The sequence below is a fragment of the Pristis pectinata genome, chromosome 7 (assembly GCF_009764475.1).
Source record: "Pristis pectinata isolate sPriPec2 chromosome 7, sPriPec2.1.pri, whole genome shotgun sequence".
In the NCBI taxonomy this organism is placed as follows: Eukaryota; Metazoa; Chordata; class Chondrichthyes; order Rhinopristiformes; family Pristidae; genus Pristis; species Pristis pectinata.
Genome location: NC_067411.1, coordinates 65,636,032 through 65,659,498, shown reverse-complemented (window position 1 = coordinate 65,659,498; position 23,467 = coordinate 65,636,032). Strand labels below are relative to the sequence as shown.

Here is a 23,467-nt window from a genome sequence, read left to right as displayed (position 1 = left end):
ATGAATACCTACGGATCTCCCTACATGTACATGGCCGGCCCGGTGTCCCAGCCCCGGCCCCCTCTGCAGAGGACCCCCAAGTGCGCCCGCTGCCGGAACCACGGCGTCCTGTCCTGGCTGAAAGGGCACAAGCGTTACTGCCGCTTCAAAGACTGTACCTGCGAGAAATGCATCTTGATCATCGAGAGGCAGCGGGTGATGGCGGCGCAGGTGGCCCTCCGGCGGCAGCAGGCCAACGAATGCATCGGCAGCCTCATTCCGGACAGCATCCGAGCCGTGCAGGGCATGGCTGGGGCTGCTGGCGCTGCCGAGTCCCGGCACACTCCAGCCAAGAGCGCCGAGAGCGCACTGCGCTGGGATCCCGAGCAACCTCACAGCCTCCCGGAGCCCAGGGCTGGTAAGCGAGCCGACTCCAATCGAAATCAACACCGCTTTAAAATCCATCTTTTTTAAAAAATATATTATTTCTTTCACCATAGTCAACTTTTGACATCGACTCAATTCTGCCGCAGAACGAACCGTAGAATTAGAATGATTGCGGAGGTGGTTGTAAAAGACATCGGGGTGTAGTGGTCTTGGATGTGCGGCCAGTAACGGACTCGACTTTAGAACTTGCACAGAGACCGAGGACGGATAAAGCTTACCTATCCCATATTAAAACATGTTTTTATTAGCTTTTCTGCTTGGCGTATTTGCTTATAAGAACTAAGTCAAATCTTAAAATGACGGGAGACGTCTCTCTCTCATAGGCACATGCTGACAGTTTATTTAAAATATTTGACTACGCATTGGGCCGAAAACAAAACTTTCGTTGCTTTGAGATCTTTATTTTATCATGTGACTGTGAAACGAAGTAGGAGTTTTCCACGTATAAACCAATTTATCTAGCTGCTTTATTACTAATGATTGGCCAAGTGAATTGATCTTATGGTCGAAATTTATACAGGATGCAAACACTTACGTTATCTAACAACGATAGGGTTTGCCGTAATCTGGAAGAGTTAAATCTTAATGTTTATTAGCTTTTGGTCAAAGTATCATCAGGGACGCAGCCCAAGGGTTTTACAAATACAGACGTGAAATCCCGAAGACATAAGAGGACGTTGTCAATTCAAACCGCTGAACATCGAACGAATTATTGTTAAAATCCGCTGGTTTCTTTCAGACTCTCAACCCGTTCAATTGGTTTTTACGAAGGAAGGTTTCTCTGCTTTTAGCGATGTTATTCCTGCATTTATATTCCCACCATCCATAATATAAAATGCTGGAAACACTCGGCAGGTCAGGCAGCATCTGTGTACACAGAAACAAAATTAACATTTTCGGTCGTCGTGGGATTTGACTGAAACGTTAGCTATTTTTCTTTCCACAGATGCAGCCTGACCCGCTGAGCGTTTCCAGCATTTCCTGGTTTTATTCCAGATTCCCAGCAGCTGCAGTTCTTTGGAGACTGCTGATGTTGGAATCTGGAGCAACAAACAATTTGACCCAGGAACTCAGAGGGTCGAGCAGCAGCTGTGGAGGGAAAGGAATTGTCGACGTTTCGGGTCTTGATGCAAAGTTTCGACTCGAAACATCCACAATCCTCCCCCCCCCCGCCCCCACAGATGCTGCTCGACTCACTGAGTACCTCCAGCAGATTGTTCGTAGCTGCAGTCCTCTGATTTTCATTCACAAGATACGGCCAGGCAACCTCAGGTACTTGGACTTCATTATTACTTTAGAAAATAAAATTTATTATATTTCAGCAGTCGCCGATATATCTACAGAAATTTCTGAAATAACATTGATATATTTGTCGGGGAACGACTAGGAACGGACTAGCTGCCCGTTTCCGATATAACTCTCCTATGCATTTCATCCGCGTTTTATTCCGATTGTGAATTCTTCTAAAAATCATTCCATCTACTGAACCAATCTTTGCCAGCAATATCCTGTTAATTCTGGCGTTGTGTGGGTTTTCATTTCTATCCGATCATTTGTATGGGTCGTTATGTCCCGGTCTCCTTCTTAAGGGATCCGCAGAATCGGGGAACATTTCAGCTGTAAACAAACATTTATCTTAATGTGCGTTGGTGAATCGTTTGCACAAATTTGCTGATCAGGGGGAATATTTTGCACAAAAAAGGCAATCAAACTCCCACCAACGTATTTCGCCAACAGCCTAATCGGATGTAAGTGAAATGAGTTAATTCGATAACGGTGACTGTTTATTTCGTAAAGGTAAACGACTTCATCCATATTCCAACTGATTCTGGGCGGAGAATATTGGCTGCAGATTATGCAGCTCTTTTCCATTTCTGACAGTAACCTAATGGTTAAACTTCGCCTGGCTGTTTACACAGCCTGGGCAGCAAGGCTGGAGGCGGAGATAAGGAATCGTGACATTTTCACCAGAATCCTTTTTTATACACAAAAGGGAAACATCGAAAAAAATCTGAGAAACGGCCAGTAATTAATAACAGTTTTGTTTTGATGAATGGCCTCTTAAAATGCCCCTGCAGTATTGGCCACTTATTCACATTAGATAATACGTTTAACGGGTCAATAATTTGACAATTTAACAAAAAGAGATATTTTTATAAATGAACCACGTGTGCAGGAAAACGGCCAAAGCTCGGGCGAAGTGCTGTTTCCCAGCGGAAGAGCTCTGTGTACAGTGCTAACACCAAGCATGGCCAGGGTCCGGGCGGGATCATGTGCCCCGCTCCCAGTACATCTTGTACTTGGTTTCTATGACCGCACCCCTTTAGAGGACATTGGGTTTTTAACATGTATTCGCGAAACGTCCAACTATTCCAAACATCTTACACGAAACTAAAACTAAAAAGGTGCTTTTAGTATCATTTGAAATTCGTCTATGGTTACATCGCCGATATTTGAATGTCAAAGCAGGTCATGGAATGACGTAAGCATTGGACTACACGGAACCGCTTCGAGCCGATGCAGATCGTAAACTGGTAACTTTTTTAAAAATAGGATTCGGTGTGGAGTACGCAGAAACTGCAGAGCCAGTTGCTACACATTTGCACTGGGGTATGATCATGACGTTCGTACGAGGATTAACCCCTATGCAAAACTTTCAGAACTATGGATGGACTTTGGAACCAGCTTTTCTTCGCATGTTAATCATTCACATGGAAATTAACTCTAGCCAGGGCGGGGGGAGGTCGGATGGGAGCTGCACTGAACAATACTGTGATGCTCAGTGCTCAGATTATTACATTTGTACTAAATTATACTTAAAGATAACATACAAACATCACTGTAAACAATTGAAGAGACTTCCTTATGAATTTTAGATTAAGATTAAATAATTATAAAAATTTTAATCAACATTTTCTTTGTTTCTGTTGTCTGGCCAGGGTGCAGTGGGACATTATGCTGGGATGGACAGGGAAAAGCGAATTTAAATGGAGAGATAAGCAAAGATACTTTGCGTTGACTGTGGGAAGCTTATGGGTTCATATCCCATTTTGGAACATTAAACTCAAAATCTAGGCCGAGATTTCGGAGCAGTTCACAGACATTGCTGGAGGCGTTGCCTTTGTAGTGGGCCGTTAAATGGCAGCCCCAGTTCGGGTGAAAGAAGTTGGAAGAGGCGGGATGTTCTCTCAGGTAATAAAAACAGAAAATGCCGGAAACACTCAGCAGATCAGGCAGCATTTTCTGCTTTTATTTCAGATTCCTGGGATCTGCTATTTTGTTCTCCCAGGGGTAGCGGTAACTATTTATATTACACTAAAAGGGAATATCGGGTCATTATCTCATTGCTGTTTGTGAGACTTTTTGTGCACATTACAACAGTTACTACACATCAAAAGTCTTTCATTTCCTATAAAATACTTGCTTCAATCATTCATTTCAACTGGGCTCTGATATTTGGACCTGTTCCCTACAATGACTTCAACACAGCCATGTGTACAATTCAACACATTAAAGAAAACTCCAAACGTAAGATAATGTGGTAATAAATTATAATTATTTTAAACGATAGTCTAATGACCTTTACCTTTAAAAAGCTGCTAATTTAACTGAGCAGAATATTGCTTGACCCTATCGGTGTATTTGTACATAAGGCAGGCTTCTTGCTTCCAGCAAATACACTGTTTATCGAGGTAGCGATTTCACGTTTGTCCCAAGTGGTAATCTTTTCACCTTTCAGCTCCGATGTTGATTGTTGGGGAATTTCTTAGACAAATGTTAAAACATATTCACCGTGCAACGAATAACAGCAATTCCAATCCTTTCTTATACGTCTCAATGGTATTTTCTTAGATATTTGTATTGAATTTTATTGTAAATGATAATTTAATCGAACATATTCATCCAGATATTTTATTAGTAATTTTTATTTACCCAAGAAAACTGAAGATACTTCTAAAATTAGAATAGTTCTTTTGGCGAGTTGTTTATTTATCGGTTTAATCTGGAGATAGAGGGAGCTTACTTTTCCCCCGGTGAGACCGTAACTGATTAGAATGTCGTCATTAAATTATTATTGTTGCAATATTTTGACGATTTTCTTAAATATTTCACATATATCTTTATATAATGTATTTACCTCTGCTCTGTGGATCTGCATAGACCCCAGAGCTGGAATGATACGATTTGAACACTAAACCACCAAATAGTGAATAGTCAACGCGAATATTGGAAAAAAGTTCATAGATAAGATTTCTTTCCACTGCAGTGTGAGTCCCGGAGATCGTTGCTTCTGTTACAAATGGGGCTGGGCGTGATATCTTTATAAATATTTAAATTTCAGATAATTGAAAATAGTTATTCCGCGGCAAATTGGGATGGAATAGAAATATCAGTGGAAACGTTCTTTGTGGTCTGTTGGCTAATAAATAGGAATGACCCGTTTAGCCAACTAGTAGTAAAATAAACACGATTCAGCCAGGTGTTTTGTATTTTAGAAATATTAACCAGGTGAGGCGATGGCATTGCAGCAGCGCGGTTTGTTTTCTCTCTCGGCAGCTTGGGATAGCGATCAGAAGCTTGCAGGATCTTTAAATTAAAGTTAGTCAATGCCTCAAATTTTTTATGTCACAGTCATAATTAAACCATCTATTCCATGGAACTTTGGAACGGAGAGATCTTGCTTTAAATTCCACTATTTTAATGTCACTTATGGTATTTTAATAATAATCGTTGTTCAGGACTATATTTTTTATTTTTGCAAAAATACGTTTAAATTTCCATCGCGATTAAATATTTTACAATTCAAGCATTTTATACGTTATGTTAATCTGGGCACAGTATTTACACCTGAGAGAATGATTCTGATTAGTCCAATGCTTAAGAACATAATATGATGCTATTTATTTGAACTCTGACCAAGATTAGGGTATTACACTTTATCCTCCAGACTTATTTTCATAATGGAATTAGAAAAAGACACATATAAACGGAGGTTCTTTATCAAATTTTGTCCTAGATACCTGGCGGGGAAAGAAATTTGTGATAACACGATTTAAATCGTTGTGAAAGTCTCTTCGAATCTGCGGTGGAATGTTGCAACGGGATTATAATTTATAAATAAATTTAAAACTTTGATTTATAGACGTACGAGCAAAGATGTGTACATTTATTATGGTTTGGGGACATCTGTGGAGGTGAAGGATTTATTGATTGCTCCAAAAAGCACTTAATTTAAAAATGAAACACTGGCCCGATTACAACGGGCAGACTTCAGCATCTTAGTAGGAGAACAAATGAGACGTATGGCGTAGTATTGGATTTGAGGGATGATTAATAATCGTGCTATATTGCAAGACTCTTAACAAATTACCGCAATCAAATGGGAGCAGATTCAATCGAAATAGGATAACAATAACTTCTTCAAAAAAGGTCAAACAACACTGAAATGTTACCAAGCAACAGGCGAGTTGTGTGGAATACAATTATATCTGCATTGATGTAGTGCGACTTGCCATGTAGTCAGCATTTTTCTTAACGGCTTTACAGAGAGAGGGAGAGAGTCAAAGAGAGAGAGTGTGTGTGTGTGTGTTAGAGAGGACCAAATCTTTATCAATCACAAGGGCCTGTCGTTTTCGCACTGGTTCATAAATGTTTCTTTCCCTATAAAAGGTCAAGGTCACGAGGAATGATCCAATGCACATTTTTCCAGATTTAATAGGCTGTTCCTCTTTTTTAATGTATAAGATTGCCCAATTAACTCCACACTCTTACATTACAGAGCCTCCCTCTAATGTTATCCGTCAGTCTCCTTTTCCCATGTCCAAACATCACTCACTTTGCTTCTATTTTATTTTAAAATTTAGCCTGGCAATTTGGTTCGGGAATCAAACATGATCGCCAAGTAAATCTCAGTCAGGGAATTTTCGGCACGGTTTGTTTTTTAAAATATTTCGTTCAAACGATCTTAATGTGTTAGAGGGTTTACCGATTGCTTTATTAATCCAGTTTAAATCATCCAAACACCACTCAAATTTAACAAGTTTATTGAACTAAACACAATTAGTTTCTCACTTGTTCACTTGTCACGTAGAAATGATGGAAAAGCAAAGTGAACCAAACGCGACCAACCCGCGTTTGCTGGTTCCATTTCAGATATCCAACTGTGGCTCGTTTAATTTGCGGCTCGGCTGTAGATCGTAAAGTTATCCTGAAATGGCTCGGGGTCAATTGTTTTCTTCTAAAGTGTATTCAATTTTGAGATTGAGAATGAGCACAGAATAACTAACATTCGAATCAAAAGTGAACAACTCAGTCTTTTAATAAAACATAAAATTAAAACAATTAAAACAATGAACAGATTATTTACATAATTATCAACATGTAAACCACTCATAAAGATTAAAAAAGCAGCCAATGTAAAGCATGTTAAATATTCAGTGGAAAAATTAACTCATATTTGTAAACAAATTCAGTTGTGTTGCACAGAGACGGAAATGTGGGAGATCTATCTCACTTTCCGTCACTTCCAGAGAGGCAATCAGAATATTACTCCAAGGTATAAAATCAAAAGGGAAAAATGAAAATGAAATGAATATGTGAGCTCCTGAAGCCACTGCTTTAATCTTAACACACCCTTTTCCAAAAGCATTTTAGTCAGCACATTGAATATACAAATGAGCAATTTATACTTCAAAAAAAATCTGTCTTACTTGGTATTGGTACAGAAAGGCTCGCCATCTGTTGGAAAATGGTGTCTTTTTTGAATTCAGCCAATGACATACTCAAGAATTTCATCTCATACTTTAAAAGATTTTCACAAAGCTGTGTTGAAATCCTAGTTAAACACATAAAACTGGTTATTATAATTTCTCAGGAGTATCCATTAACTAGAACCAGAGGACTCCCTTTCAGCCAACTAAGAAATGACTGGATCATTTGATCTGATCCAGAGTATTGCATTCCCATTGTGACTCTGACTGGTTAAGTTAAATATAATTTTTCACATGTTAAAATGATGCCTGGGACATTTACCTTTCTGAACAAAAGTGCCCCTCATGTTTCTATCTTTTGCAATGTGGCTACTCAGTTAATAGATTATTGTTCTGTTCTAAATTATGAGATGGAATATCAAGAAAGCATTAGGACAGAGATAATATATCTCCACAAACCAATATTAATTTATGTTGACAGGCAGTTTATTAAAATCAAGTAATTTAATTAATTGACTGACAAATACTAACTCAGTAAAATTCCTTGTTCAAATATTAGTTTCTAATTGTAGATTCTAAGTTTGGTAACATTAGTTGGTAAAAATTTTACATTTTTTGTCACTTCTTTTACATGGAAGTGAATCATCTAAATGCCTATAGCTCAATATGACAATCGTATTTTATTATCAAAATCTTTTGTTTATAGCTTTTATAAAAAAATACTATTTATGCAATGTTATTCCTAAAATGCTCAAAGTCCCATGTAACGTAAATGATATTTAATTTATTCAGTACAAAATAAAAGCCTAGACTGCAATATGCCAATATATTTTCTATGGTTTTGCTCAAAAATGTAAGATCTGCTGCTTATGCTAAAACTATTTTAAGACTGTGCAACCTCTTGTGTCAAACCCAAAAAGGAAGGCTGTAAGGTCCCATCTCCCAATAAGGCACTCTTTCTTTTCTCACATCCAGCAGTCCCTTTTCCATCTTTTATTTACTGAAATTTATTCTCTCGATTTCTTCTGCAATAAATCCTGTCTTTTTTTTGTTTGCCTCTAAATGAGATCTTGCTCTATTTTTTCTCTTACTCCTACAGGATGCAATTTTAGCTCCAATTCCCCTGAATGTAATGTACAATAAGATCTCTCTCTCTCTCTCTCTCCACTCCCCACTTCTTCAAAGTGTGCTTTTTTCTTGTTATTTAGTCTGAACTATTGGGGAAACCAATGTTGCTGTGTTTCATGGTACTTTGCAGGTCAAATGCCATCAAAATCCATCCCAAAAGTTATCTGGTTTGTTTCATTCCAGCCAGCCTGTATATTGTCAGAGTTGGTTAGAGATTGTGCCACTAATAATAAGGAAGATTAGGGAAAATGAAACTAGGAATGTGAAATTCAGTGGAAAGGCTAGCACTGGAGGGCTGGAGGAAATTGTTGAAATTTATAGCTGAGGGTGAGGATATTAAAATTATATTCTAGTTACACATCTAAAGCAGATTTATGTAACTTATTAAGATGATATTTAACTTTCATTAGAATTATGTGACCAAAACGCAAGAAACTTAGCTGGGAAATAATTGGAACATCTGGTCTAAAATAGAGTACTGCATTTCCAAGGCTACTTTCTGTGCTGAATTCAAAATATTAAAGGTTGACCATACCAAAAAACAAACCTACAATTTTCTTCCAAACACAATCCTGAGACAAAATATGATTCCTTAGTTGGAAAATATTCATTTATCTGTTATCAAATCTCAAATGAGTCATCGATTCTTTCAGCTCAGTGCTGCAAACTGGAAATTAGTAATCTTGGTATTAGCTTTGATGTGGTATTTAACAGTCAGTTAAGGTAACCTGGGGAGACAGTCAGTAACAAATGAATTGATCTTATCACAGATTGAAGATAATGGATGATGGAGAGGAAAAGTAGGTTAGTTGAGTGGGTCAGCAAAGCTGTCTTAGTGATAGGGTTAAAATTCTACTAAGGGTTAATAGGATGTTAAGAAGAGATTGAATTAAATCTGAGGATGGGGAGGGGAGGTGGAATTAATAACCATGGAGTTTGCAGTGGCAGTGAAGACTTCTTGATGTTAACTAGGATAAAATTGTGACTCATCCAAGGCTTAATCTTGGACATGCCTGTATACGACTAAAACAAGGCAGTTGTAAAGTAGAACTGTATGTAATCAGCTCGATGTGAATGTTGGCCCCATGCGAGTGAATGATGGGGTAGCATGTATATGAGATAGGGGAGAGAGCCAAGAATAAATTCTCGGAGGACTCCAAGGTGATGGTGCAGTGAGGTGACATTTCTGAAATGCACAGGAATGTGATCAGAGGAGTTCTCCTGAACAAGGGTCCCAAACAGAATAAATGCCATGCTGCCGCTGCTAACAATTTCAGTTATTTTTATTAGAGACTGAGACCTCTGCATGCAGATATGTTGTTTACATGAGAAACTATATTAAATTACTGAAAATAGAGAATCAGTTGACTGAATAAGCAAAGTGAAATCTGAGGGGACTGTGTAACTAAAAACCAGGATATTTAGAGGCCTTACCGGTGTTACGTGCAGTGTAAAGAAAGGTGAACTTGTGAAGACAAGTTAAAAGGTGCATTTTTATTTCTTTTGATTATGTAAGGTGGTAAGTTTTCTTTTAGGAATGTAGAATGATAATAGACATTTTTATTGGAATGTGGTCATTTAAATAGCAGAAAAAACTGCAAAATTGAATCACTTAATATCATTAAAGAGGGAAACACAAAGGCATAAAACCTAACCAAAGTGAATGAAGAAAATTGACCCATGACAGGATATTGGTAACAAATAATTAATCTCATTCAAACGCAGGCCCAATGTACATGACATACGCAAGTGATTTACGAAGAACTGAGGAATTTCTGTATGGAAAAAGACGAGATACAAATAATAGTAGTAGTAGTAGGTAGTAGTAAGAATAATAAATCAATAATAATAATTTTTGTTTCTATTCTCTTAAGAGGGGTTTAATTTGTTTTTATATCATTGTTTTATACCTAAGGTCAAAAGAACTTAGGCAAAAAGTGTTTTGTGAATGCACTAGGTGCACTGTAATACATCAACAGATGTGCTGTGTTTTTAATACGAGCTGAATTTAAACATTTATAACAATTAATTTTTATTATATTTATAGTAAAGATTTAGAAATATCAGAAATTTCTTGACTGTTTAAAGTACATTACAAATGAAGCAGATGGCACTGCCTATAATATAGTTTATCAGAACTTTAAGATAGCTTTTTATAAAGTTCTATTGTTCAACTGTGAAAAGTAAACCCAACATACAGAGATCCATGGTAGGTTGAAAAATGGAATCAAATTAAAAACTGGTTTAAAATAGTACTTGTGGAGTTTCTGATAGGCTGGAAACAGGTGCTGCCTGGAGTCCCTGGTCATTGCAGTATATTTCTGTCCTGTATTAGTGACCAGGATATTAAAAGTAAACATAGACCTTTACATTATTAATGGTACCAAAATGGTGAGCACACATTCAGGAAAATATATAAGCTGGCAAAGTGATGAAGCATAAAAATGAGAGCTTTGGCTGTTTTCATTAATACCCTTGCTATCCCATCTCAACTCCTGTGAAAGTTTGGTGAATCCTCAGAAAAAAAAAAGCAGAATGGCCTTTGCTCCAGGATCCTGTCGATCTGCTGATGAATTTATGGTGGAGAAATAGGAAGAATCTGTCAGAAAACTAAATTCCATCAAGGACTGCCCTTTGTTCAAAAACATCCTTCGGTAAATACACAGTAAAGTGGATGTCCTTGGATAAAGGACCTGTAAATTAGAGGACTTCAATGAATTTAAAAAGCATATAGACTAGTGGTATTTATAGTGCAAGTCTTACCACCCACTCTCTTGATGGTAAGGTTCAGATCACACTTAACAACATTGCATTCAATTTTTGTCACCATCCTGGATTAGATAAATTTAATATAGAAGAGCATGGAGTAACAAATCTAATTTTAAATGTAACGGAAATGATTAATAAGATTGTTTTTGAAACTTAAGCTCTTTGAAGTCCAGAAGGAAGGTGGTTAAGAGGGGACTGTCTGGATGACGCTAATTTGATTGGATAGTGCCACTTGTTGCTTATTGGCTACTTTTATGGGTACTAAGAGACGTAATGTACACCATTCCTTTGCTCGCTTCATCTCTGAGCCAAACTGTTGAATCTGCTGCAGCACAGATATTGTCGTATGCCCTGAAGACCAAGGGGTTGTTTTTTGCATGCCCTGATGATGTAATTTTCAGCAGGTTTGCATTTATTTAGAGAGCTGAAGGAGAAATACATCCAAGGCTTTAGGATATTTACATTATGATATTTCTATTCTACTGATGTATTTTTCTGTGTGCTCAAACATTTTCCTGAGTAGAAACCAACCCATCCAATGGAGGATAAAAAATAAGAATGTTCTAAAATGCTAAATGAAATACTTATGAAGGAAATGGAATTAATAAGGTTCATTCCATTTTAGTTATTTTTCAGCTTGTTTATACGACAGGCTAGAAGCAGGTGTTGCCTGGAGTTCTTGGTCACTGGAGGATATTTTTGCACTGTATTTATATGAGAAACACTGCCCGTCAATGTTATAAATAGCCCACAATTCTCAAATAGGGATGTCCTTATTGGTTAGACTATGGTACTCCCCACGGTACAGAGTAAGCTGTAAATGTTCTTTGCCTGTGAAATCTGAGAAAATGGTACAATATCTAAAGTAAGACCAAGACCATCTCACAAACCAAGGAGATCAGCTTCCAATACTTTGCATTGAGAAATACATTAGAAGGGCAGGCTTTAGGTTTTAGAGTGAAAGGGGAAAGGTTTAGGGGGAACATTAGAGGAACTTCGTCACTCAAAGGGTGGTGTGAGTGTGGAATGGGCTGCCATCTGATGTGGTAAATGCGGGCTCGCTCTTAACTTTTAAGAGTAAATTGGATAGATACATGGACGAGAGCGGTCTGGAGGGGTATGGGCTGGGGGCAGGTAAATGGGATTAGCAGAATAATGTTTCAGCACAGATTAGAAGGGCCGAATGGCCTGTTTTCTGTGCTGTAGTTTTCTATGGTTCTATGGTTCTAAAGACTGATTGAGAAAGAAGTAAAAAAAAAATCAAAAGATTTTACCAGATAGATGAAATTAAGGGTTTTACATTTTGACGGGTGAGGAGGTAAATGCTTCGTGATGTGATCTGAAACGGGGGCTGCACAGGGGCTTCTGCACTTCCAGAACCCAACAAGCATTCTTCCTGCCCTACTTAGAATAATCAACAGTTAAATATAGGCAGAAATATTAGGAATATGCAAAATTAAACTGGATGCTGTGGTTAGTGAAAGGGTCAGGAATATCATGAACTTTAACATGTAAAATAAGTTGCATTTATTTGATATCAATAAATAATCTACAAATTTGTAGAACAGATGATGCTGAATTTGATGAAGCATGACAGGGTTCACTTATCACTGACTGTTAAAGCTTGTGTGGTTAAATTGAGTGCTATCACGAGGGTTTTACATGGTCCTATGGTTAGAAACCACAGAGATATCTGGATTCAAATTTCATTACTGTCAAAACTCTCCGGGATCAGTCATCCTAAACAAAGTTTAAGAGGGCTACAATCTACCTAGCTGCTGCATGAATGCATCAGCCTAGATATTCCTGAGTGGAACCTGCCACTCACATTTCCTGTTGATCTGAGCCTACCTTTTCTGCATTTGCACACAGATGAGGCCTGACCTGCTGAGTATTTCCAGCATTTTCTGTTTTTATTTTATAAATGTAAGGGAAAGCTGACTTATAAACTTTGTTTGGTTATATATAATAACTTCTGACATTGCAAAAATGGCTACAATTCAGAAGGTCTTTCATTGGCTATAAAATGGTTTAGGAAGCCTTGAGGTCATGAAAGGTCCAGTTAAGTACAAATTATTCATTCCTGTTTGATAACAAAGGTTTGAACAAGCTGACCTAAGAAAGATCTAAAATTATGTGCATTATACTCCATTGGCCAACTTTTTGCCCACTTACTTAATCTTTCAATATCTCTCTGTAAACTGTTTGCATCCTCCTGATGGCTTATCATCCTCCCTATCATATGTAGATCTGGCTACTGTACATTTAGCTTCCTTCCTCTAAATCCATAATATGTATTGTAGACAGTACGATCCCAGCACTGATCCCTGCAGCACCCCATTGGTTAAAGGTTGTCAACCTGAAAATGACCCTCCTCACTGCTTCCTGCGAGCTAGTCAATCATCTGTATGATTGTGACTCAGCTTGTGAAGTAGGTGTGGCATCTTGCCGAACATCTTTTGAAAATCCCAGTATATCCCATCCACTGATTCACCCTGAATCCACTCAGGCTAATACTTCCTCAAATAAATCTAATTTATAACACTCAACGATTCAGGAACAGCCTCATTATTCCGCTTTTGCACTATTTATTTATTTTTGTAACTTACAGTAATTTTTATGTCTTGCACTGTACTACTGCCCCCAAAACAAATTTCACGACATATGTCAGTGATAATAAACCTGATTTTGATTTTCCGATGTATCTGCAATATCTGGTCATTATTACATTGGTATTTGTCTCATATTTCTTCATGACGTACAAAGAGGCCATTCAGCCCACTAGGTTTATGCTGGTTTTCAAATCAATCCCATTCCCCCATTTATTTCCCTGTAATCTATTCCTCTTGTACATGCCTGCCCATCTACAAGAGGGGTAATTTTCTGAGGCCATTTAACCTTCCAACCAGCAAATCTTTGGCGATGAAACCAGAGCACCCAGGGGAACCCATGTGGTCAAAGGGAAAAAATAGACACTCCGTACTGAAAGCTCTGGATGTCAGGATTGAACCTGGGTCACTGGAGCTGTGAGGCAGCAGCACGACTTGCTGTGCCAACATGTTAACCTGAAGTGCAAGTCTGTTATGGTTATCGTGTCCTACGTTGTAACAGCGAGCATGCTTCATGAATACTTCACTGGCTCTAAAACACTAGCATCACCCAAAGGGGATGTGAAAGGCACTACATGAATGAAAGTCTTTTTACTTTTTATAACTTAGCTTCCAGGACTTAACGTGTTTCTCTCTATATCCTTTCCAGGGAAGTGGTTCCCTTCTCAAATTATGTCATTAGAATTAATTATAGTACTTCAGATAGGGCACATACTTAGATACAAGCTGTTTTTAGGGCAGCACAGTGATGCAGCATGTAGAGCTGCTACCTCACGTCTCCAGTGACATGCATTCAATTCTCACCTCTGGCACTGTCTGTCTGGAGATTGCACTTTCTTTGTGTGATCACGTGGGTTCCCCCAATTGCTGGGGTTTCCTCCCACATCCCAAAACGTGATTGATAGGTTAATCGACCACTGTAAATTGCTCCCACTGTGTAGGTGAGTGATAGAACCTTGGGGGGAGTTAGAGTCATAGAATCATACAGTGTGGAAACAGGTTCTTTGGCCCAACTGGTCCATGCCGACCAAGATGCCCATCTAAGCTAGTCCCACTTGCCCGCATTTGGCCCATGTTCCTCTAAACCTTTCCTATCCATGTATCTGTCCAAGTGCCTTTTAAATGTTGTTAATGTACCTGCCTCAACCACTTCCTCTGGCAGCTCATTCCATATATAGTCCACCCTCTGGGTGAAAAAGGTGCCCCTCAGGTTCCTATTTAATCTCTCCCCTCTCACCCTAAACTTCTGTCCTCTAGTTCTTGATTCACCAACCCTGAGAAAAAGACTGTGAACATACACCCTATCTATGCTCCTCATGATTTTATACACCTCTACAGTATCACCCCTCATTCTCCCAGGCTACAATGAATAAAGTCCCAACCTGCTCAACCTCTCTCCATAACTCAGTCCCTCGAGTCCCACCAACATCCTTGTAAATCTCCTCTGCACTCTTTCCAGCTTAATGGCATCTTTCCTATAGCAGGATAATGAAAACTGAACACAATATTCCAAATGCGGCCTCACCAATGTCTTGTATAATTGCAACATACCAGCCCAACTTCTATACTCAGTGCCCTGACTGATGAAGGCTAGTGTGCCAAAACCCTGTCTACCTCCAATATGACTTTCAGGAAACCATGTACTTGTACTCTTAGGTCCCTCCGTTCCACAGAATTACCAAGAATGTAGGGAGAATTTAACATGGGACTAATGTAGGATTAATGTCAATGGGTGCTTGATGGTCAACAAGAGGACTCAGAGGACTGAAAGGCCTGTTCCTGTGCTCTATAGTTCTATGGCTTCTATGGCATTGTACTCCTTGCCTCCAAATCAAGTATCACCTTGTAGCGTTCATGGATTTACCCACAAAATTTCAGTGCCCAGAAAAATTGCAAAGGTTGGACGTTGGCAGGTCTGTATGCCCCGGTGTAATAGCGTGGACCTCATCAGATTAATATACTCAGAAGGATGGGCCTTTGGCCATTCTGAGAATGGCCCTTGCTTCTGAAGTAGAGGAGCAAGTTGATAGGCCAATAGGGTGGAGTTGAGTATGCATTATTGGTTTATCGAATCAGCTCTCACTCATATCTCAGTGGTTCAGACTTCTGGATTTAAGCAGATCCAGCTGATCCAAAGCTGAGTCCTATTTATGATGGAATAATTCTCAGTCCTGGCAGTCTCTGTTCTTGACCATGGCTTATTCATAATCACCATCCATCTCCCTCAACTCCACTGCCACACCATGTTAATCAATGTTCTTTTAAAGGCATAAAGGCACCTCATAAAATGATACTAGAAAAGTTATCTCAAATTTAAAATCAGTGTATCAGAGTTTTGGTTGGGTTTGTGGATATCCACGGGACATTTGATGAACTTATTATGGGCTTCCTCCAGAGCAAAAGAGCAATTTCAGGGTTCACATTGCTTTAATAATCAGCATGTTCTACAATTGGCTTCATTTACTCTGACCTAAAGGAACAATATAGCTGTGAAATAGAAAATAATCAATAGTTAAGAAAGAAGTATTTACTTCCAACTCTGACTAATAAACAGTATCTCTTCAACCTTGCAATAGGTGACTGGAAATTTAATCTTTTTGTCTATCCTAGTTCAAGCCATCCAATCCCATAGTTATTATCTAAAATATAACTGACTGATTGAATATTTCAAGCTAATATATTTAGAGTTTAGAGTCAGAGAGCAATACGGCATGGAAACAAGCCCTTTGGCCCAACTGGTCCATGCCGACCACAGCTTCCTCCCTGCTAGTCCCAGTTGCCCGCATTCGGCCCATAACACTCTAAGCCCCTCCCCTCCATGTACCTATCTGAATGTCTCTTAAATGTTGCAACTGTACCCTCCTTGACCACTTCCTCTGGCAGCTCATTCCGGGCACCCACCACCCTCTGTGTAAAGAAGTTACCTCTCAGGTCTCTTTTAAATCTCTCCTCTCTTATCTTGTATCTGTGCTCTCTAATTATGGACTCCCCAACACTGGAGAAAAGATTTTGTCCACCTTATCCATACCTCTCATAATTTTATAAACTTCTGTGAGGTCACCCCTCATTCTCCTATGTTTCAAGGAATAAAGATCTGCGTGGCCAACCTCTCCCTATAACTCAGGCCCTCTAGTCCAGGCAGCATCCCTGTAAATGTCTTTTGCACCCTCTCCAGCTTGACAATGTCTTTCCTATAACAGGGTGACCAAAACTGTACACAATAAAGTTTATAGTATAAAGATACAGTTGAGATTTGTCTGTTTAGTCTCATTGCCAATATCAATAGGGTAAAGAACAGTTCCTGTTTGCTCTTTTATATGGCATTATTAAGTATAAATAAAAGTAACAGACCCTTAACAGCTTCAATAGTTCCTTAGAACAATATCCGATGTGCCCTTTGTACATTAATTCGAAAGTTATTGGCTCCTTGGTGAAAGTCTGAGAATAGAGAAAATACAGGCCCTCACTGGGTTACGAATGCCTGACTTATGGCTACCCGGTTCATACAACAAGCTCCCATAAATGTTATTAAATTCAAAGGAAAGCCAGTCTTGGTTTCACCTGTAAATTCCCCACAGTAATCAGACACCATTGTCTCTTAAGAACACAGGCTGCCAGTTTCACCGCGGGTGGCCACTTAAGAGAGTTGCTTTGGAAATTGACAAGCAGTTGCTTCTATTGATACTTATGAAATGATACCCTATTAGGCAGTGTATCATGCACTGATACTGTAAGCCCATTGAAACTAGCCATCCAGATTCTGTGCTATTGTAACAAGGCAGGGGAAGACAATAAATAAATGTCACTGTTAATTGGCCCTCATTAACACCATTCATTACAACATTGTGAGATGTGTTACCATAACAAGTGATTTTGTGTATTTTCTGACTTATGGACAAAATTGACTTGTGGACATCTGTATAAACAGAACCTGTTTCTCATCCAGAGACAGGCTGTAAACTAACTTAAAGTGGGAAAGCAAACCGTCTCATAGGGTGTAAGGGAAGAATTCTGTGCCCAAAATGTTTTTTTCCTCCTTTTCAACCCACGTAAAGTGTCTGGTCTCCACCTGGGGCACAGATAAAACTAACAACATGCCACTGGGAATAAATACCTCTTCCCTACCTTGATGTCATGAGCTCTTTCAATTATCCCGTAGTTTCAACAATAAATGATTACTGAAAAGGAACATGAATTAATGTGATGCCTTAAAATCCAGCAGGCCATATCCTTGCAGAATGGATCACACTGATATATAAGCTCAGAAAATCAAAAATGACTTTAATTTTTGTAGCAATTTTAGTCTCTTCTAAAAATATCAGAATATTTCAGCACACTGTGACTGTTTCATACTTGTGGCTTCCTGACAATCTAAAGTTTGTGTTGGGCAGACCACAGAGTTAACTATAATGTTTATAATTATGATAACTAATTATCATCAGTTCAACCTTTCTCTCTTTTTCATCTTAGATATAAGCGACGAACAATTAGATGACCAGATTAGAGATGAGACCACAGAAACATACAATGACAAAGTGTCAGGACAGACAAATTCACCAGAGGTGGTTAAAGACAAGAATTGCTACACATCTGACAGCCCCGAAATGCCAGTGGCTGATGAAGAACGGTTACCTATTGAAAAGAGTGGCAACAGCTTGGAAACAATACCCGAAAGCTCCAAGTTTAATCTGGATCAGAGCCAAATGCTGATGGAGGGACTATCTGGAGCTGTGTCAGTTCCCTTTTCTTTAAAAGGTAACAGACCTCCTATAGAAGTGCTGAAGAAGATCTTCCCAAATCACAAACCTACAGTCCTTGAGCTGATTTTGAAAGGGTGTGGTGGCGACCTTGTTGGTGCCATTGAAATTCTTCTGTCAAGTCGCTCTGATAGATCTTCAGAAGCCCCTGATGTCTTGAGTGTCTCATCCAATGGACAGACATTTTTTGAACATGCTTTTGGGTCCTATCCTGTTGCCTCCTCCAAATGGTCTGTTGGGTCAGCCTTCAGGGTCCCAGATTCCTTGAGGTTCTCTAACGATCCTGGCAGTGTCATGTCAAGCCCACTGGCCATGCCATTACAGCACCAATTTCCTCAACCTCCTCGTTACCCACTGGTTCTGAGGAACACCTTGAGCAGAAACCAGGCAAGTCCATTTATATCAAACGATGTTGCTCTTTGGAACACCATGACACTTCAGCAGCAATACCAGCTCAGATCCCAGTATCTCACCCCTTTCCCAAATGCTTCAGCTGGCATCTTTCGCAGTTCACCAGTCCTTCCTTCTCACCCTACTAATGATCCCAGGCTTTCAATTGCTGATGAAGGCTGTTCGATGGTGACCAAACAACCCATTTATGCAGAGGAGGACTATGATGAGAGATCGGATTCTGCAGACTCTAGAATATTGAACTCATCCTCTTAAGTGATGTGTATCTGATGCTCACCAAATAGAATATAAAAGGAAAATACTTGAATCTAGTATTGAAGACTCTGAGTAGATACTCCACCCCCAACTTAATATCCCTAACAGGAATAGCCAAAGGATTATCAAACATAGTTATCCAGTTTATATGTCATACTTAGATGTGTTAGTTGAAGAATATGTATAACTGGTAGCTACACTTTCTAATGCATGTTATATGCTTTGACCATGACTGCAAACAAAAAAAAGGCACTTGAATAAGTACCTGTAGCACGCCCAAAATTTTAAATGCAAATAATGAAAATAATGTAGACATTCGTTTGTACAAAATGTCATTCACACTGACTGATGGATTTATTTGCTACATTTAGCACAAATCAGGTTCACATTTAAGGAATGTAATTGCTCTCATATAACCCTCATTTAAAATAAGAATAAAGGAATGTTCAAGATATCTTTGATTATGAGGAAGTGGATCTGCCTTCACCATGCTAATCACACTCAATAGAATATAAATGTTGAGCTTATAGATATAGATTGGAAGGTAATTTGAACATTTGGAAATGCTTACTTTTGCTCTCCATTATTTTCTGATTTCCCTGAAGAAAAATAATGTCTCAGGGTTCAAATCAAAATCAGTTTGACGATTTCAGCTTAACAAGTACCCATTATATTTTGGCTATGGGTTTATATGTGAAACTCATAGCTCTACAGAAGTAGAATAGATTCCTAGACATGGGACTACACTAGCAGAATTAAACTACACTGGCAGAATGAATGGTTAAGCTCTTGATCAGCAGCATTTAATATTTTCTCAGCTGAAAGGCCAACACAGACTGCAAGGTCTTGATACAGGGTCTCGACCTAAAACATCGACCATCCTTTTTGCCTCTACAGATGTTGCTCCTGATTCCAGCATCTGCAGTCACTTGTGTATACAGACTGCAATGAATTGGGAAGAAATCATTTACTAAATAAATGTTGAATAGTTCAGCATTTGTATGGTTATTTCTAATTCGCGCATTTAAAAAACCTCACAAAAGAAATTATAAATATTTATCAACCATGCAAAAAAGGAATACTGTTTTATTTGGCACAGCAGAGAATAAGGAACTTCCATAGGTGAAGTATGGTAGTTAACGCCAGTAAATGTCAGACTCACAAGGAGAAAACAATGACCAGGCATCTGTGGTAAGAACAGAGAACATTGCATGCTCTTGGCAGGTTCTCTGGAGAGAGAGGAACAAAGTTAATGGGGGGGTAATTTTAACCTCCAGTATGGATGAGTTTGAGTCAGATGAATCTTAAAATTATATAAAAAAAACAATTCCAACCTTCCATGAGCCCATTCACTTCTGATTTTAATGGTGAAATGCAGAGGGACAGGCAACTGAGCAGTCTCGTGAAGGTGGGAGCTCATTTAAATATTTCAGTGGGAATTAATGCAGGTCGGCCCAGCTTAATACAGGAGGAGCTGAGAAATCCTGCACATGTGTGATTTTCCAGAACTGTTTCTAGGCCAGGAGCAGCAGGAGAGCTTTCCTGACCAGACTACCTTCTGCATGCATGAAAACCCCAGTTCAATCCATGGTCTGCTATCGTCAACTCACACCAAGATTGATTCTACGCCTCCGATTCCTCCTCCCATGCACTGCCAGGATTGGAGCCCAAGCAATCGAACACACCATGTCAATTGAACCTCTCTCCCTCTGCAAATGGATGGTCATGCACTCATACTCATCCTTATTGTCACTGATTCACTCCTGCCCTTAATGTCCAACCCCCATCTCTCTGCTCCTGATCACTCTCTCATCCTTGGCGATAACTCCTGACCCTCCAAGTTTGCTTCACCTAGGGCACTGCTTTCCTTTCTCAAAATCTCCAGCCCAACAGCAAAAATGCATCTGCTCCTGGGTTGTTGTCTGACTTCTGTGTTCTCTGTTCGACAAGTACCCAGATCTAATGACCAAGCTGCCTACCATGTGGGATTCTTATTGGGAATCCTGCACCTGTAAAGACAGGAGTTAATATTTCAGGTCCATGACTTTTAGTTATAAATAAGGTGGATTCTTGTTCTGTGAGACAGAGACAGGGACAGGGTGAGTGACAGAAAGATTGAATAATAATTCAGCTCGTTGTGATGAAGAGACATTAATAGGAGTCCCAATTATTTATGGGTTATTTTGCAGGAAGATTTGGGAGCCTCTAGATTAAAGGAAGAGGAAAGAGGTGGGATGAACTGTAGTCCATACAATAATATATCTTGCTTCCAGTGAAGTAAATACTTAAATAAAGGATAAAGAAGTACCAATTACTTAGGTCTTTCAAAACTAGATTCCACATAACTCAACAGCAACAGAAGACTGTTGCACATGACCTGTGATATGCCAAGAGAATGACCTCAGACAAGTTTTGGCCACAAGATTCCCAACAGTTTAACTTGTTGATGAATTCAGTTATGAGCAGAAATTAAACAAACCTTGAACAACTTACTCGTATATGGCAGCTTTCATACAATGAGGTATGCAAACCCCATTAAAAAGGTAGAATGAGATGCAGAATCAGGCTTTGGTGGGAAGATTTGGTGTGATAATTAAAAATGCAATTGAATAGGTTGTTTGTGAGGATGATTTTAAAGAGATGTAGCCAAGAAATTCATTCATGTTGCCCTTTCATAAAGCAGATGCTATACTTAACTGCCCAGTATGGCATCTGCTGTGTATGTGCACTTTGCAAGATGGAAGCATGATACTGCAATGCTGATAAGAGATTGGTTAGATGTTCAGGTCACTTTGAAAATGCAAGGAGGAGATAGAATTATCTTCTGGTAGCTCAGTGTTAGTTTCATGGTATGACTGAGCTCAACCAGGGAAATTGATGAATGGTAGGGAAGTAGAGAAAGGAGAAGTAGGAGATGCACAGAAGAAATTAGACAAGGGAGGTATGGCAGAGGGAACAGAAAGTGAGTCTGGAAGGAAGCTGGAGAAATTTATCCTCAGAGAGCAAACTAATATATTAAGACTTTCTCCACTCTGGGGAAAGGGACCCATTTGATAATTTCTGCTCATAATTTGTTCATCTTAGTAAATCTCATTTTCTCACTGAGGTAAAAATCCTGCTTTATACAGACAAATGTTTAAAGAAAGAAGAAAGGAATTACTGAATGTTCAGTGCTGATGAACGTTTTGGCTCAGTACATCTGTACCTGATTCCAGAAAGATATAGCTATTACTTTCTCTGCTATTCCCCTATATGTTTTCCTTTTTTTCCAAACACTTACCCAGTTCCTTCCTCAACAACATTATGAATTTTACTTCAGTCACAATTCCCTGTGAGACAGTTCATGGCATATCAGCATTTAGCATTAAAATTTTTACTGGTGTTTGCCTTATTTTATTGGTGATGAATGTAAACATATTCTTAAATACCAATAGAAAAATTATTTTGCTATTTCTCTCGTTTAAAAATTATCTCACAATTTCCCAGGCTTCCATTGCATCTTTCCTTAACCACCTAAGTTCTGATGAAAAGAGACAATGATTCTTTTTCACTATCTGCCCATAACTAAAGTCCCTCACTCATGGTTTCTTCTGAGTAAATTTCTTTTTTACTCTCTCATTGATCTTAAATATCCTTCCTAAAGTGCTGACCATCAAGCATCCACTTACTCTAATCCTATTTTATTCTCCCTACATTCGCATAAACTCCCCCAGATCCGGCCACTCATGTACACACTTGAGGAAATTTGCAGTAGCCTAGTAATCTACCATCCCACACATTTTTTAGATGTGTGAGAAAATGGAGCACCTGGTAAAACCCATGTATTCACAGGGAGAATGTGCAAACTCCACACAGATAGCACTGGAGGTCAGGATTGAACCTGGGTGGTTGGAGTGTGAGGGAGCTGCTCTATTAGCTGTGCCACTGTGTCACCCTAAGGTACTAAAAGACCCACCTGTCACATTCTGCTCAGTAACAATGATAGAACAAGACTTCTTCCATGTTGTGCAGTTATGCATCTGATTGAGCTGAAAACCCCCAGATCAAGGAAATTACAAACAATGGACAGGGACTCAGTACTAATGAAAGAGTTAGGATTCCTGCTGGGGAGAAGCAAAGCTGAAGACCAGGAATTGAAGCACAAGAAGGCCTCTTTCCATAAATGAGGCTAATCTTCCTGACTGTAAGCTTTCAACAATCTTCCAGATCCAAGAAATGGATCCTCTTCATTCCAGGTATGTGTTACACTGGGTGCACTCAAAGTGCAACTGGGAGGAATTCTAGTGGGAAAGTAGATCCCACCATGACTCACTTTTATCAATCTGCCCTTCTATTTTTAAAGATTCACGTACCTATTCTTTTACTTATTTGAAAATGTAAATCCTTATTTTCTTCATTCAAC

The 23,467-nt window shown here is 39.0% G+C and overlaps 1 protein-coding gene across 1 annotated transcript; it reads left to right on the top strand.

Moving 5' to 3' along the window:
• dmrt3a (doublesex and mab-3 related transcription factor 3a) lies at positions 1-19,065 on the top strand. The gene is made up of 2 exons (XM_052019199.1): positions 1-397; positions 18,113-19,065. The coding sequence occupies exons 1-2, from the start codon at positions 1-3 to the stop codon at positions 19,063-19,065; spliced, it is 1,350 nt and encodes a 449-aa protein (XP_051875159.1).
• The last annotated feature ends 4,402 nt before the right edge of the window (positions 19,066-23,467 follow it).

Bases quoted from the DNA above. Each gene is read 5' to 3' on its own strand.
- dmrt3a (XM_052019199.1), top strand. From the start codon at position 1: ATGAATACCTACGGATCTCCCTACATGTACATGGCCGGCCCGGTGTCC. The intron at 398-18,112 runs GTAAGCGAGCCG...TTTTCATCTTAG, and splicing joins CCTCCCGGAGCCCAGGGCTG to ATATAAGCGACGAACAATTA.